This window comes from Dermacentor silvarum, chromosome 3, assembly GCF_013339745.2.
Source record: "Dermacentor silvarum isolate Dsil-2018 chromosome 3, BIME_Dsil_1.4, whole genome shotgun sequence".
Taxonomy (NCBI): Eukaryota; Metazoa; Arthropoda; class Arachnida; order Ixodida; family Ixodidae; genus Dermacentor; species Dermacentor silvarum.
Window position 1 is genome coordinate 21,211,228 of NC_051156.1, and position 15,299 is coordinate 21,226,526.

The window sequence follows — 15,299 nt, forward strand, 5'->3', positions numbered from 1 at the left end:
CGCTCAACCCACACCCGAACGCACAACATCGAGAAACTTTGGTGTCCAACCTCAACTCCCAGAACTGTAGCTCAATCTGTTCAAGAGAGCTAGCCGGGCGGCCACGGCTCATTGTCATGGACTGGGTGCTTCACCTACGACCGAGGCCTTCTGGCGGGAGCGTCTCGGCGCGATTTCATTCATCATTAATGTTTGTTTCTCTTTGGAGCCAACCTGGGTGGCTCGTTATGTGGCCCTCGGTATGTGCCGCTCCTCGATCACAAATAATAATACTCATAATAATTCGCAACTATTTCAGTGCTGTGCGGTTTCGAACCCGCGACATAAATACTTAGATAATCTTGACTAAATAAACATTCACATAGGTGCCACGCATGGATTTGGAGGCAGCGCCGCTAGATAGCGCCACGTATTCAGTGGAAAGCATGAGAGAGGAACGCGGCTGCATACGCGTGCCATACAGGGCCAAGGAGGTTACGCCTGCCGGTGATGGAAAAAGGGTATTTCGCTACGGCGCGTTAACGACAACATATATCATGATATGGGTTCTGCAGTAATTTCTTCATAAAAATTCGTCTTCGTCTTGTGAATCTATACCGTCAACTGATGTCTTAAAATCAAAGGCAATCGCTATGTTCTAGGCAAAAGCATTGCCCAAAGGTCTTTTACCGATCATGCCATTAGAAGTATGTGAAGCCGAGCTTAGTGTTCGTGGTGCTTGCTGACGCATTATGACAGCTCGTATCCTGGGCTTCATGAATATTTCAAGGATGGCTCCTTATTTGCGTGCATTTTCCTGGCTTAGCTTTTGCTGGTACATCCCTACCAACTACGGCAATTCAGGATACGACACCTGAAGTTGAATAGCACGCCCAAACTGCACCGCATTGTGACGCAAGTTTCCGTTCAAAATACTTGTGTAACGAAAAACAAGAAAATCACCTAGAATTGGACTGCGCCTTTATTATTACTTTAGAATAGGTTAGCCTCAGATAGCGATAGGTTTGGTATACCGACATACGCTAAGATGTTTGCAATTAAACAGTATAGGAGAGCCAATTTCATTGAACAATTTCTTGTAGTTTTTTCCTTGATACAGCGCGATTAATCTTGCGGGGCTGGTACAATCTACAGAAATTCAAACAAAGACGAGCCGTAACCAACAGCCAGAAACAGTTGTTGAGTTCCTATTTTCACGTTTGCAACAGTGGCTTAATTCAGGCTGGGAACCGTAATTGTAGCGACAAAATGCTTAAAAATCGGATTTATAATCGAATTTATACCCGATACCCATAATTCTCCAGTTTACCTGAAGAGAAGCTTGGGAACTATAGGCCAACTTCAAACTTGCTAAACTGCTGTAATTTTTTATCGTCGTCCGTAGAATATCGTGGTTATTCCGGCGTTAATATACAAAATGTTCAATTTCGCCATTTGTTTCCGTTACCGTGTGCACATTTTGGTATACTGCACTTAAAGTCTACTCCACATTGCAAAGGTTCTTTAGGTCAACGACGCCATTGTCTAGGTAACGGCGTGTTACGGCAGGTAACTTAACGGTGCGTATCCAGGGTTAGGATGAGGATATGCGTGTAGGTACGTTGCCTGTGCAGAGTACGCGTGACCGGGTAGGACAACAAAGATGGCGGAAATTCTGGGTAGGCTACACTGGCTGTCTGCGATAAGGCCCAGACACTTAAACTACTGCTAGCGCTTTGCTTCACCGTATTAAATGTGGAATTACGGTGCAGTAGTACCAGTTCCCCAACTTTTTGAGCGGATATAATACTGTGCATTTTTTGTTCATGACAAACAAAAGAAAAAAAAAAGAAAGAGGAAGCCGACATTATCTTTGAGACCAGCGGGAGCATTACGAAATTGTACGTGTTTCGGAAACGTTCATTGCCCAAGGAATAAAAATACTATCTTTTTTTCCAGTCGAGTGTGCTCAAACATGTGCTCGAACGATAAGTACAAAACAGTGCAGCTTTACCGGCAGCGTGCAAAATAAAAATGTTGTTGTGTTACGTTGAATCTCTCTAGCGAAATAGCTTCATACAATAGAAGAATATACATATATAAAGAGAAATAAGGTGAAAGTGGGCACTGCAGAGGCCGCTTGCGGAATCTACAGTGCCTTTTTTTTCATGCCTTCGTAAAGATTTGCAAAGACATGCAAACGTACAAAATCGCATTCCTTAATAGCCCTTACTATGACACTGGCACTCATAGCAGTAAATATACATCCAGCGAACTTCGGCAGGGGACAAGCGGTACTCGCTAAAGCGCGCGCGCGCACGCACATTGCCATGCGGGCAACAGCGGAAATTTGCGCATATCTCTACAAGAAACAAATTAGTCAACAGCAAAAAGCCAAAAGATGACAAAGCCCACTATGCCGTGCTACACGCCACCCCGCGCGATGGCTTCTACAGGCGACGCAACTCCGGGGTATACTAGTGACAAGTTTCCGCGCCATCTATGATTTGCGCTGCAAAGCAACACGCTCGCCGGGATACAAGTTGGCTGGACACTATAGTTGGACACTATAGCAGGCTGGATAGCGCATCAAGCACCCTCGAGTGAAGCTAGCCTTGTCCAGGAAGTTGGCGCTTCGCGACACTGCAGAGGCATTTCTTGTGAACGGCAGTTCAGCAATTCTTGTTTTCTCCCCCTAAAATAACTGCGCGTGTGCCGGAAAATACCGAAGCCGGCCGGAGATGTCCTACGAGATGTCCGGTGCCTGTGTTGTGCCCTTTCTTCTGTTCTTGTCTTTTGCGCTGAGCAGTCATGTCGATATTGAATCACCATCTAGCACAATCCTCCACTTTATCACGGAGATGTCTATTGGGAAGGATATTCCATCGCAACGTCAACAGCGTGGCTAGAGTGAGTGGCGTGCGCTGGAAATGCTGGTGATTAAGAAAATTATTTACGTAAGAAAAACAAAACTGTCGTATACGGGTTCCGATTATCGTAAATGCTCTTACCGGACATGTAGAGACAGCACCACCTAAAGACGGAAAATCAAGAAGAAAGATTGTTACGGCCGCAATATTATCTGATCGCGCTTACTCCTAATTGCAGCATACGCCGTGCTTCCGGAACAAGCCGCCACACGACAACGCAGTTCCGCTGCCATCATCTGCACCCTGTTCGGCGAGCGGTGAAGCGGCATCCAGCACAAACGTGCAGATCAGTGGTTGGAACGCTTTATCAAGAGAGTCGATGCTCCTGTTTATCTTAATCCGTGGCGACGGCCGTGCTCGAACGGGAGTGTTCCAGCTTATCCGTATAATTAAACTGAGGGACTTTTGCGTCCCAAAGGAGACAATATGGAGACGAGTCTACAGTCGAGAGAGGAGGGGGGAGGGGGAGGGAGTTATCTGGATTACCTTCGGTCACGTGGGGTGCTCTTTTGGGCGCAAACAGTTCGTTACACGACCGTTCTTGCATTCCACCTCAATCAAAACTCTCACTGCCCTTTTTTGTGTATGTGTAGCCATCAAGAATCACTATCAAATTAATGTAATAAAATGAGGAAGATAAGGAACACCCCAGCACATATCAAGAAAAATTAGGTTTAAAATCAATTATTTCTAAAAAATACTGGCTTTCAAGAGCTCAAGCACTCATTTCTGCTGAGAAAGTATGAAGCAATACCCATTTGATGGCTTCTTTTTGATGTTTATCTAATCGTTTTTTCTAGTTCACATGGTTGAGGGGTGTTTTACCTCAACCCGAAGGCGCCTCACCTCAATAGGTGCTTGGGGCGCCACATGGGAAATGACCGCCATGGGAGCGGCCCAGACATCATTTTTTTCCGTGCTCACGAGGGTTTCAAGGGGAATTCTGGGCGCAGGCTCCTTTCCCAAGCGTATCACCCCCGAAGAAAGCCGAACGCCAGGCCGGGGCACGCTTGTACCCATTTGAACCAGTGGGTGCTCGGCGGTGGTGGGAATAACATTCCATTGTTGCGTGGAGATACCGTGTTTAACGCTACTTTCATCTGGGAAGTTATACAAAGACAACGCCTAATATTTATACATTTCACTTACCTGAAGGACCATCGCGCTTTAGAAACCACAGAGGATATTTAAATCATGATAACGATTGTCAAACGCAACATATGTGCAACATTGGTGTCGATTGAACGAAAATAACTTTATTGTGTACTATTACGGTAAAAGAAATCGTAATGAATAATCAGTTCTCCTATGGAAAATAAGCCTGCCCTCGCATTCATGGCTTGTTGAGATCTTCACGCGGAGCTGTTCACAGACTTCCTCTCCTTGATAAACGTCTTCCTCTGCAGCTTGATGAAGAAGGGCTACGGACGTAGTGGCTCCCTTTTCCGACAGACTTGGTGGTCGTACTCGCTGCAGAGGATCTGCTCTTCGAGCGGCGACGTGCTTCATTCGGCCTGCGTTCCTTTTTCGGAAGTTAACCGAAGAGGGGGTTTACTTTCCAAAGCGGCACCTTTGCGCTTGCTCCCGCCCCGACCGCGGCGGACTGGTTGCCTGGATCTTCCAGGGCTCCTTCACTGCTCGGGCATGACGACTGGTGCTGCCAAAGGAAACTCAACGAGAGGTGTCGATGCTTCAGAGCAGTGGCAGCAGAGAAGATGGCCCGTACTCGAAGGAGGAGCTTTCGATGGCTTCTTCCAGTTCATTGTCATTACGTAGTTCATTGTTCATTAAGTGATTGTCATTACTTCTTTGCATGGTAGACTGGACATTCACGTTGAGTTTGGTGGGAGGTGGGCCTGACGCTTTCATATTCTTTGCAGGAGCCATCGTGGCGAATACGACAGTCGGTTTTGCATGCGCTGTCTTGGCGTTCGATTTAAGGGAACGCTGGTTCTTAGTGGCCCTTCTTTGCGTGAGCATGGCAGCGGGCGCCTCTTGCGAATGTGCAGATCTATCGTCGGCAGAAGCCTGCTGTTTCTTGGACGGTTTGTTCTTGGGCGAGGCCGCTTCCTTTTCCTCAGTCTTTTTCTTTCACTTTTTTATGGAGGCTAAGGGTAGAACAAACCCGTGGCCATGGGCCGCCGTCCAAACTGGTTCCTGGTTTGTCCGGTGGTCGTTGTACACCTCCGTGGAAACCAGCAAGACAGTCTCCAGTGCTCGGTAGGAATACAAGCCGTGAGGATTGGCAGAAAGGTCGCCTGCCGGAGAAAGAGGCTATAGCTGCATTGTCCGGAGAAGCCGCATTCAGTCTCGGTGCTGATGTCGCGAGGAAGCTTGATCTCTCAGGAAGGAAATGCGGTTACTTGGTCGTTCAGGGGCTGTAGCTCGGCGTGCTGTCGCCACCTTGTCCGGGGGATGGACTGAGATCAGGCGCTGGTTAAGAATACAAAAATGGCTGTTTAGCGCTGCCAGCGACGACACGTCTTATTATGATGATAGTGATGACAGTCATCAATAATGGCACGTACCCACTAAGGGTGCGGGGCTACTTCAAGAACCCCAAGGGTGGAAATAACTCTAAAGTACTCCACATGGCAAAAAAAAGTAAAATCTCTCAAAATAAAATTTACACAAAAAGATTCTAGAAAACGAAAGTATTTGCTTGGTTAAAAGCTAGTTTACGAACTCCTCGGCTAAAGACAATTCTAAAGTTCCCTCCAGCATTGGAAAAAATTTGAGACAGCGGCTAGTTCGACAGGGTCAGGACGCACACCTTCCTTGCTGACTACGTGGCCTAGATAGAAAAGTTCTTCGATACCGAAATCGCATTTTCGTGGCTTACATTCCTCAACTGTTTCTGGCAACATTCCTCAAATGTTGTAGAATATACAATGATATCGTCCATGTACCCTAAGCACATTTGCACTTCAGGCCTATAGGAAGAACTGTGTGTATTAGGCGCTGAAATGTAGCTGGTGCGTCGCACACACCGAAGGGAAGAACTTCAAATTAATAAAGGCGCTCGGGAGTCACGAACCCACTTTACTCTCGGTCTCTCTCGTTGACTTCTGTTCTTCCAATATCCGCTCCTCAATTACATCGACAAGAAGTCACGTGCGTGAAACAGTCTATCGAAAGAATCGTCGTATACTAGGTAGCGGGTAAACATCATTCTTGCTTATCTGGATGAGTTTGCGGTAGTCAACGCAGAAACAAATGCTGCCACCTTTTTGTTTACTTTTTTTTGCTAACTGGACTGGAATGGCGGCGACCTTGACTCATCGACGACTGAATGACGTCGTCATCAAGCATCTTTTCTACTTGAGCCGCGCGGCGTAGAGCAGCGAGAACGAAGAAGTGCCATCATCGCGCGCCCCCATGCCTCGCGCTGCTCAGAACCGCCCCTGGCTAGATCTCATTTTTATTTGACAAGAATGCAGCCCTTTCGTGAGGACGCCGAGTGGCTCCGCAAAGCAGAGCGTTATGCCGCCGTCTCTCCGCCGACCCAGCCTCTCCACAGCGGATGGAGGCCTCCACTGACGTGGGCCGGACGGCCACACGACTCGCGCTTCCTGGCTGAGGGCCCCTGGCCGGAAGCAGCTGTTGCACCGCATCGCAGCTATCCCGGTTACTACTACGAAGGCAGCGCCGAGCCCGTTTACGAGCAGTCGCTGGAGCCCGAAGCTGCGACGGAGTCCTCGGAGCCCAGAAGTGCGGGATGCCCGAGCTTCGTCCTCGGCGTCGCATTCGCGGGGCTCCTCGTGTGCATCGGTCTTCTCGTCGTCCACAGCTCGCTGTCGCCACTCGACATCAGCCCGGACATCGAGGAGGATGCCAGGGAGCGGCGGCTGGAAGTGGCACCGAACGCAGTCGGCGAGCGCCTTATTCCGCGGAGGATCGGGCATCCGGACATCGACGAACGCGGCAACGGGAAAACGACGCTACGCAGACGCGCGCGGGTCCGAGTCGCTGGCAGAGCGGCGAACGGAGGCTCAGCTCGACCACCGCTGACGAGTGCGAAGACGAGCCCCGAGACGAAGACACCTACCACCGCGATGACCACCACTCGGGGCGAAGACGACGCACATCCGAGACGCGTAAGTTGGTTCTCTCTGTACGATAATTCTTGTTATGGGTGTACGAATAGTGATTTCTGAGACCTAATCAAATACGAATCGAATAGTGTCAGAAGCGAATGGAATGAAATAAGGCAGTGGCTATTCTCCCGGCAGCCGGGAGAACTTCTGCAAAGAATTTCTGCCGGCACTCACCTCTTATTGGCTCTTGGAAGGTTACGGTGTGTTATGTTAGGTTGTTGTGTTATGTTAGGTTAGATTAGGTGAAATTAGGTTGTGTGATGTTAGGTTAGGGCGAACCTGCAGGCCGTTTTTCCCCCGGCAGTTTGTCATGTGACTTCCGAGCGCCAATAGGAGGTGAACGTCGGGAGAAATACTGCCGGGAGAATAGACTCACCCATGAAATAACGGATACCTTTCGAATAGTTTTCGAATAATGAACAGCCGTTTTCACAATTAGGGTACTGGGAATAGTACTTTTTTGTGACCGATACGAATCGAATCGAATATCGAATGCTTTTCGAATAGGGTTCGAATAATGAAAGGCCCGTTCTTATCAATAATTGAAAACCATCTTCACGTCCTAGTATTTTCACAACGTTAGCAAGTTTTTGTCATCACATTGCACAATATGAAGCGTTGTTAATTGAAATTATAAATGGAGCATTACGATCAACTACGGAGTTTATTCGTATAGTCTGGACTCATTGATGAATGCGAATGCTAGTGGTTTAGCCGGAAAGGTCTGGCGTCCTGAGATGCGTAGTGTGCGTTACTAGGAAACTTCAGGTGTTTTATGTCTACTATTGCCGCAGGGATAAATTTATTGCTTATATTTGCTGAAATTTTATGCTTGATCGCGCATCGCTGGCGATTTCAAATATGCGAAAAGCATTCAGAAACTATTTGTATTTATGCATATATAGCGACTATTCGATATATGGTTATTTTTTCTTCGCTGCAGCATTTCTTTTCGGAATTACGTAGGACATGTGTAATTCCATAATCACTATCATTATAGCAGACGCTCATTTTCGGACTGGTTGGTTAGAGAAGACGATGTGAATCACGTTGATTGTTGTTTCCTCACGAAGGACTCCTTGCATCAAGAGCCGCAACTTCTCCGCGGATATGGAGAGATGTGTAAGCCAAAGCATTTGATCGACAAACATAGGGACGTTCTCGTTTGGCCTCTAGCTCCGGGACACGAGGGCTTCCTCGGCTCGTTCTTTCCTTCCAGCGCGGGTCAGATTGTAGCCGCCGACAATCTCACCCGGTAATGCGACACGAAGGATAGTTCAGCGAGGCACCACATCGTTCTCCGCCACTGATGCGCCAGCCATAGTCATCAAGGATCTCGACGCAGCCTTTACAGCACAGATAGTGCATGAAATCATGAGACTAAGTGGCACTGCACACCGAGAAGCTACTGCGCAGCATCCCCCCCCCCTTCCCCCAAGAAAAATAAGCTTAGCCAAGTGCTTAACCCTTCAACGGGCAAGATAAGAAAGACTTGACCTAGAGTAGTTTTATTGCTTTAGTTCTTCAATTTGCTCAAATACGTACCAATTGAAATATAAGACGCTTTCGCTTAAAAATAAGCAAGATAAAGTAGGTAAAGATTATTCTTGACCAGATGGTGAGAGGTAAATGTACGGTCTAAAACTTGTATCTGGCACTTGCTTTGGCAAGTTCAATATGTGTTCTTGAGATGCACGTTTATGAAGTTAAGAAATAAGAGCTTGCTTAAAAAAAGGAAAAATATTACGCATTGGCGAGAATGTAGCCCCAACGTGCACTAAGAAGATAACGACGAAGCATTCAGGATTTGGGACCAATACATCTGCTGCTGCTCATGCTCGAAATTTTAGTGAATACTACTGTTGACGAGGTACATTAATGAATATATATTGAAAGGCGCATACCAATGTTTGGATATTTCTAGTTTTTCCAGATGCTTTTGTTAGGTCAACAATATATATTGTTGAACTACCAGTTAAAGGGTTGAACAAGACAATTACTGACATGGTCTCTATGTACGTCGCGATGACCCCAAGAACTGGGATGTTGTGCTTCCACACATAACATTCACTTATGATACTGCGTTTCGGGAAGCCACATGATTCATCCCTTTTCGGTCACTGTACGGACACGAAGTTACCGCCACGCTGGATGCAATGCTATTGGCTGCCACATGAATAACTGCTCCCCGGATGCGGACTCCTTCTCCGAACGGACAGAGGAAGCTCGCCAGCTTGTGCGACGGCGTATTCAGCGTAAGCAAAGCTATGGTGCTCCCCCTTACAACCTTTGCCACCGAGAGGCCGTGTACAGTCCTGGCGATCATGTCTAGGTATGGAGCCCCATGCGTCAACGAACCTTCTCCGAAAGACTCCTACGCCACTAGTTTGTCCCCGTACGTAGTTATCGCAACGCCTAAACGATGTCAACTACACATTGAGCCCAGTAGACTCTTGACGGCGCTCCCGCCTTAAGACTGTGCTTGAAATCGTGCACGTAATTCTGATGAAGCCGTATTACTCACGATGGCTTACCCTTCTGTCAGTGTCATGTTGACTCTACTTATGTGATTCTTTCTGAACCTTAATATTAAATGCGTGCCTATCCAACGAGAAAACCGTCCGCCAGTCCGTCCGTCCGACCGTATATGTCATGTAAGATAATCACATTCAACATAAGCAGCCATTATCTTCGTGCTGACTGTCACTTAAGCACGAATGAAGCGGCAGGAACATGGGGTTCACGGAGCGCAAACGCGGCACACTGCCGGTTTCGCAGATCGCTTTCAAGATAAGGGCCTGTGCGTCTCTCTTAATTGCTAAGTGACGAGAACACCGCGCGCCAAGATATCAGCAGTCAACACTCTCTGTCGGTATCGCGGATCGCTTTCCAGATATGCTCCGCGCGGCCTTTGTCACGGTTCATAATGACTCGACGCGAATGGACAACGCGCTAAGGAGTGATAACGGCTTATATTGATCGCAACATCATCAGCGTGCCTTGCGCCGCACCCGTTCGCATCGCCGCAGCGCTGTCGTTTATACTGACCGGATAAAGTTTCATAACACTGATAATGACACTGGGCTGCGTGGAGATGAGCAAGTGCAACAATGATTACGCATACCTAGAAAACTCCAAGAGGAGCTCCTGCGTGAATGTTTTTATTGCGTGAGCAATCATATGACACTTCAAGCGGATTTCTGTCGTCAGCGTCACCATCGCCGTCACCACCGTGAGGTTCCGTATAAAGTCGAACGGCGATAAAATCGTCGCCGCGCACCGTATATACGTGCGAGTGAAAGCGCGCGGGGGACGCGCGCTTTCACGGAGAGCGAACGCACGGCAGAGCACACGCCACTTCTTCGGTAGCGCTAAAGCCGGGGGGGGGGGCGGTATGGGATGCAGGGGGGGGGGGCGACGCCTTGCTGCGGCACTGAATGCCTATGTTGCAACTGGGCACAAGGTGAACTGGAGACAATCTCCCACGCGAAAGCAGGAAAGCAGGAAACTCAGCGCGGCAGGGAGCGGGGGGGGGGGGGGGGCAGCTTCTACTCTGCCAACAACTGCGCACTTGTACTTTGCATCGGCGCAGGCTGTCGCGCGCACAATATCTTGAAAGCGAACTCCACACGGCTGTAACCTTTGTGTGCACTGTGCTTTCACCGCTCAGTTTCCGTTGAAGCGATAGACCTCACGAACCTTCACTCGCTGCGGTGGTTGCGCTTGCTCACACCAGCGTTTTGACAGTAGTGGCCTGCGGTCATCAAGTGTGATCTATTCATGTTTGCTTGTGCACCCTGACACCACGCTTGTTAATTCAGTTAGTAAGCGAATGTGTCCAACTTTATGCAGCCGATAAAAGTACTATCCCTACTCCGTATATCTCGCTACTAATTTGCTATCGCAACTGATGCTTCGCCTTTCGGGTGAAACTGCGACATTTTTTTTTCACCTCCACTTGTTTATCGTGACCTCACCTAATCGTGTTCTAGCATCGGGATGATAATATTTACGTCAGGGAATGTGTGTGTATGGGTGTGTGTGTGTGTTTGTGTGTGTGTGTGTATGTGTGGAAATTGCTCAAGCACGAACGCTTCCTCGTGAAAAAAGTACTAAAAGATTGCAACAGCAAGAAATTGCAAGGGGCTCATTGCTTGTGCATTGGGCTTCCATAACGTTAACTGGAACGGGTCTTCAAAGCACATAGAATGTCTTAAAGAGTTGCAGCTTGAAAAAAAATTGATATATGAATGTTTCAACATTGCGTTAGACGTGATACATTATTGCGATAGGCATACTGAGGGTTCAACAGTTTAGCATACCAGCATCGCCCGCCCCCCATCGAGTGTAGAATCCAACCAATGATGCACTTCAGAATTTGGCTATTAGTGTGCCCTCCATCATCAAGGCATAATTAACACTAGTTATCCTGTCAAATCACGAACTAGGGCAATATCGCCGTATGTGAAATGAAAACCAAAACGATTTCCCGGCTTGATCACACTTTCTAGGCCTAGCAGCGCAAAAACGAAGAGCTGATCACAAAAGAACGACGCGGTGCTCGCTATGGGTGCGTAGCCTTGTAGTAGGAAAATTAATTTATTAATTCCCGGCTTGAGTTACCGCGCGATAATGAGCGCAGTGCATGCAGATCCCTGAGGGTAAAGTTTATTTCCAGAAAGATTTATTTTAAACTGTGTGTTGTACTACATCCACGCCGGGGACTTCCAGTCTTACAGTCTAGAGCTGTATGACACGATGATACTTGGTGGGCATGGATTACTTACACGCAATGGTCTTGCTTCACAGGCCGCCACTGACGAGTCGTGCAGCCGGCACGTGTACACTCACTGCGTGCGGCCAAGGCCGGAGTTCTTCTACAACGCCGACCGGCGAGCCTGCGTCCCGGCGGCCGCGGACACGGTGCACGTGTGTAACCGCGGCTCCAACCGGTTTTCCAGCTTTGAGAGCTGCCTCACCAGCTGCGTCAACGGCCCCCGCGTATCCGACCGCTGCTACGAAAGCACGCTCTTCTTTCCCTGCGCCCGGTGAGTGGCGGTTCATTGCGACTACCACGTCTTCTTTGTGCGAGTGTCCGACAACTTTCTAAAGCGAAGCTCTGCTTGCTTGCTGTACGGGCTTTGACGTACCATCGTTGGCTGTCTCGCCGATTAAACTTGGCCGATCCTGGAGTCTAAATCAAATGTGGTATCAGAGCACATTGCGTGTCCTCCAGTGTTGCGGAGTTGCCACTCCGGTATTGGAATGACTCCGGAATCATTCAACATTTTCGCGAAATGGAATGGAATTAAGCGCCTCTTGCCCGGAATGGAATGGGAATGGAATTACGTGTTTTCCGAAAATAGGGCGCTTTTTCGTCTACGCACTGCTATTTGTCAAAATATGCCGAAGAACCAACCAGCCCACGTTCACACATTAGTAAGTCAGAGCCTCGAACTTAACTGTAAAGCAATATCTTTAGAATGGCACGGCTGATGACAAGAACGGTACATTTAGAAGCAACGCGCCTACCACAATTTTGTCCTTTGAGTGGCCCCGAACCGCGAAGTTTGTCTCGATTCCTCGCGTAACTGCGGCTCTATGCCGTTGGTAACCGTTGTGCGGAGCTGCGGCGGCGGCATACTCCCCCCCCCCCCCCCCCCCCCCCCCCCCTTGCCTCCTTACGCCTTGCAATTTTTTATTACCTCGGTGGCGCCTTCGCCCAGGACGCCTGTTGGCTCCCCCTCCCCTTCATTTCTTTGTCTTGCGCTTCTGTCGCCATCGGCGACTCGGACGCATATTCGAAAAAACGCTTCTCTAAGTTGTGCTGCGTATGGACGCTGGCGCGAAGCTTGTGTTCTCTCGCAAGCTTTTGCATACCACCTTACATGCCATCTCACCTCGTTCTCCTCCCGCCCCCCGCCAACCCTTTTGCAAGACTGTCCCCCCTGTCTAGACAACAGACGCCTTTGCCCGAAACTCTGTCGACAAAGGTCTGCAGGTCAGCGTTGCAGACAGTCGTACACGATGAACTGCGCGCCCTCTTCCTCCATACAGAGATGGAGAGAATAAAGTTTTGAAAGCATTGGTTCGGCAAACAAGCCGAAGCAGGAGAGCCCACGAAACTGCGGCCACGGTGGCGCCTCCCCGAGCCCCGACGCGACAATTCGCGTCGTACAAAACCCACGTTCGCTCGGTTCTAGGGAGCTCTGTTGTAGGGTGGGGGCAGGGGGAGGGGTGGTCTGGGTGGCACCGCCGTTGCGCTGGCGCCTGTTGGCGGCTAGAGAAGCCAAATGGTTAATTTAGTAGTTCGCTCATACTTTGAATGCTAGACAATGCTTCGAAGCATCCGCTTCAGCTTTCTGTGCTACCATCGCCACCCTCCTTTCCAGCCTTCTATTGCAAATAAAAAACGCTTCCATAACGCACTGCCACATTGGCTCATGCGCCCAGTGGCTCACGCACGCAGTAAGCCCGCCAACATGGCACATTCGAAAGACTTTTTTAAAACTACCCGTGAAGAAAACAAACAAGCTACACGCTGCAAGCTTTGCTCCGAAACTATACATGCTGTAGTTGGAGTTTCATATAATTTGATTCGACACCTAAAAGGACAGCACGAACGATTCAAGAGAAAGTACACGCAACAAGATAAAAGTACACGCAAGTACACGCAACAAGAGAAAGAGCTGGCAAGCCAGCCGAAGATAACATCTCCCTTTATCTCTGGGTGCAGCTGTGTGCCTGTTGATCGAAAGACTGATCTTGACGACGCCATAATTTCTCCATGAGCACTACTTTTCTCAGCATAAAAATACGCTATGTCATAATTTTAGCATGAACACATTTAAGCTTAAACCATATTAAAACATCACAAGCCGTTGAAATATGCTGACCATGCAAATACCCATAGATAGTCAGGAGAATTGTCCCTATGGGGAATTAGTAGGGTGGTTGTAGTGTACCAGGTATGTCACCAAGCTACTTTCCCTCGACCTTAGTAACGTGTTTGCGTATTCTTGCAGTTCTTAATGTGTCTCATGACATCAGCTTTATGGTGTGTTCATCGGTTACTCGATAAAACTATCAATATGTATTTCCTACGCTGAGGAATTACAGGAATGGAATTGAATTGCCTGGCGATTCCCAGAGTTGGAATGGGCATTTTATTTCATTCCGAGGAATTGAAAGCAATGGAACTGCGGCTCGTTCTAATTCCCGGGAATGGAAATGGAATGGAATGATGGCGCCCATTCCGCAACCCTGGTGTCCGCGCAATGTTCTTAATATGCATCTTCGATTATGCGTCGCTGACAATCCCGGACTAACCGCGACGATGCTTTTAGCCAATGAGCTTTGTGTAAGCAGCGTCTCGGGTAGTCCTGGGCAGTCCTAGAGGACAATCTAGGATGCCCAGTGTAATTTCTAATAGGGTCCCTATTGTGCAGGCAATGCAGTCAAAGCCCTGGGTGGGTCTAACCTTATGACGTTATCGCATCGCAGCCTCTCATGTGTAGAAATCTGTACCTAGCTGTCATGCCTCTTCGGATTTGGCGTCAGTGCCTTGGCGAGTAGACATATACTAGGGAGATCTCTCGTACATAGAGGTAATGTACTGGCTCTAGAGGAAAAGGTCGGGGAAGAAAGTGGGAAACTAATGATGCCGTCATGTTGCTACCTTTCTTTTTGTAACGCTAAACATAACCAATATATGATGCAATAACAACAAGCCTTCGCACTTACGTATGGAAAATGTGTAAATTTTATTCCGTATGTTATTGAAAAACATCCGATGGCTATTTAAAAAAATTGTATGCAAAATTTAGAGTGCGCGAAAGAGTGCGTTTGAAGGCGCCTGAACTTGATGGCGTCTCCATACCGAGAGAGGCTCGGGATTGCGCTGACTGCGTGTCTCGTGTGAATCGTATCTGATCGTCTGCACTATTTGGGCCTGCCCAGCGTAGTAGCATGGCGGCACCCTTGCGTTTACCGATTTTATTGCATGGGCGCTTTTGGTGCGTTTTGCCTCTAGAGTTTGTTATATCTCTATGCTCTAGTATACTTGAGGTGATTCGAGGGATAGCGCGAAGAACGCCATATATAACCTTTGAGTAGAAAAGTACGTAGAGGGAGGGCTCGGGTAGTATTGTGGTTGCTTTGGTCGTGACGAATGGTGTTACTACGGTTCTCTGTGATCCTATATACGACATTAACCTCAAGCGTTAGCTGCTATTGGTTGCCGTTTCCAAGTTGTGTAGGCACTGTAAGATAATCGTAACGCTTGGTACTCTTT

At 48.3% G+C, this 15,299-nt stretch overlaps 1 protein-coding gene across 1 annotated transcript; it reads left to right on the top strand.

Annotated features, from left to right (window-relative positions):
• Positions 1-6,238: 6,238 nt before the first annotated feature.
• Positions 6,239-13,797, top strand: LOC119444250 (uncharacterized). The gene is made up of 3 exons (XM_037708677.2): positions 6,239-7,006; positions 11,816-12,054; positions 13,743-13,797. The coding sequence occupies exons 1-3, from the start codon at positions 6,344-6,346 to the stop codon at positions 13,795-13,797; spliced, it is 957 nt and encodes a 318-aa protein (XP_037564605.1). The 5' UTR covers positions 6,239-6,343.
• The last annotated feature ends 1,502 nt before the right edge of the window (positions 13,798-15,299 follow it).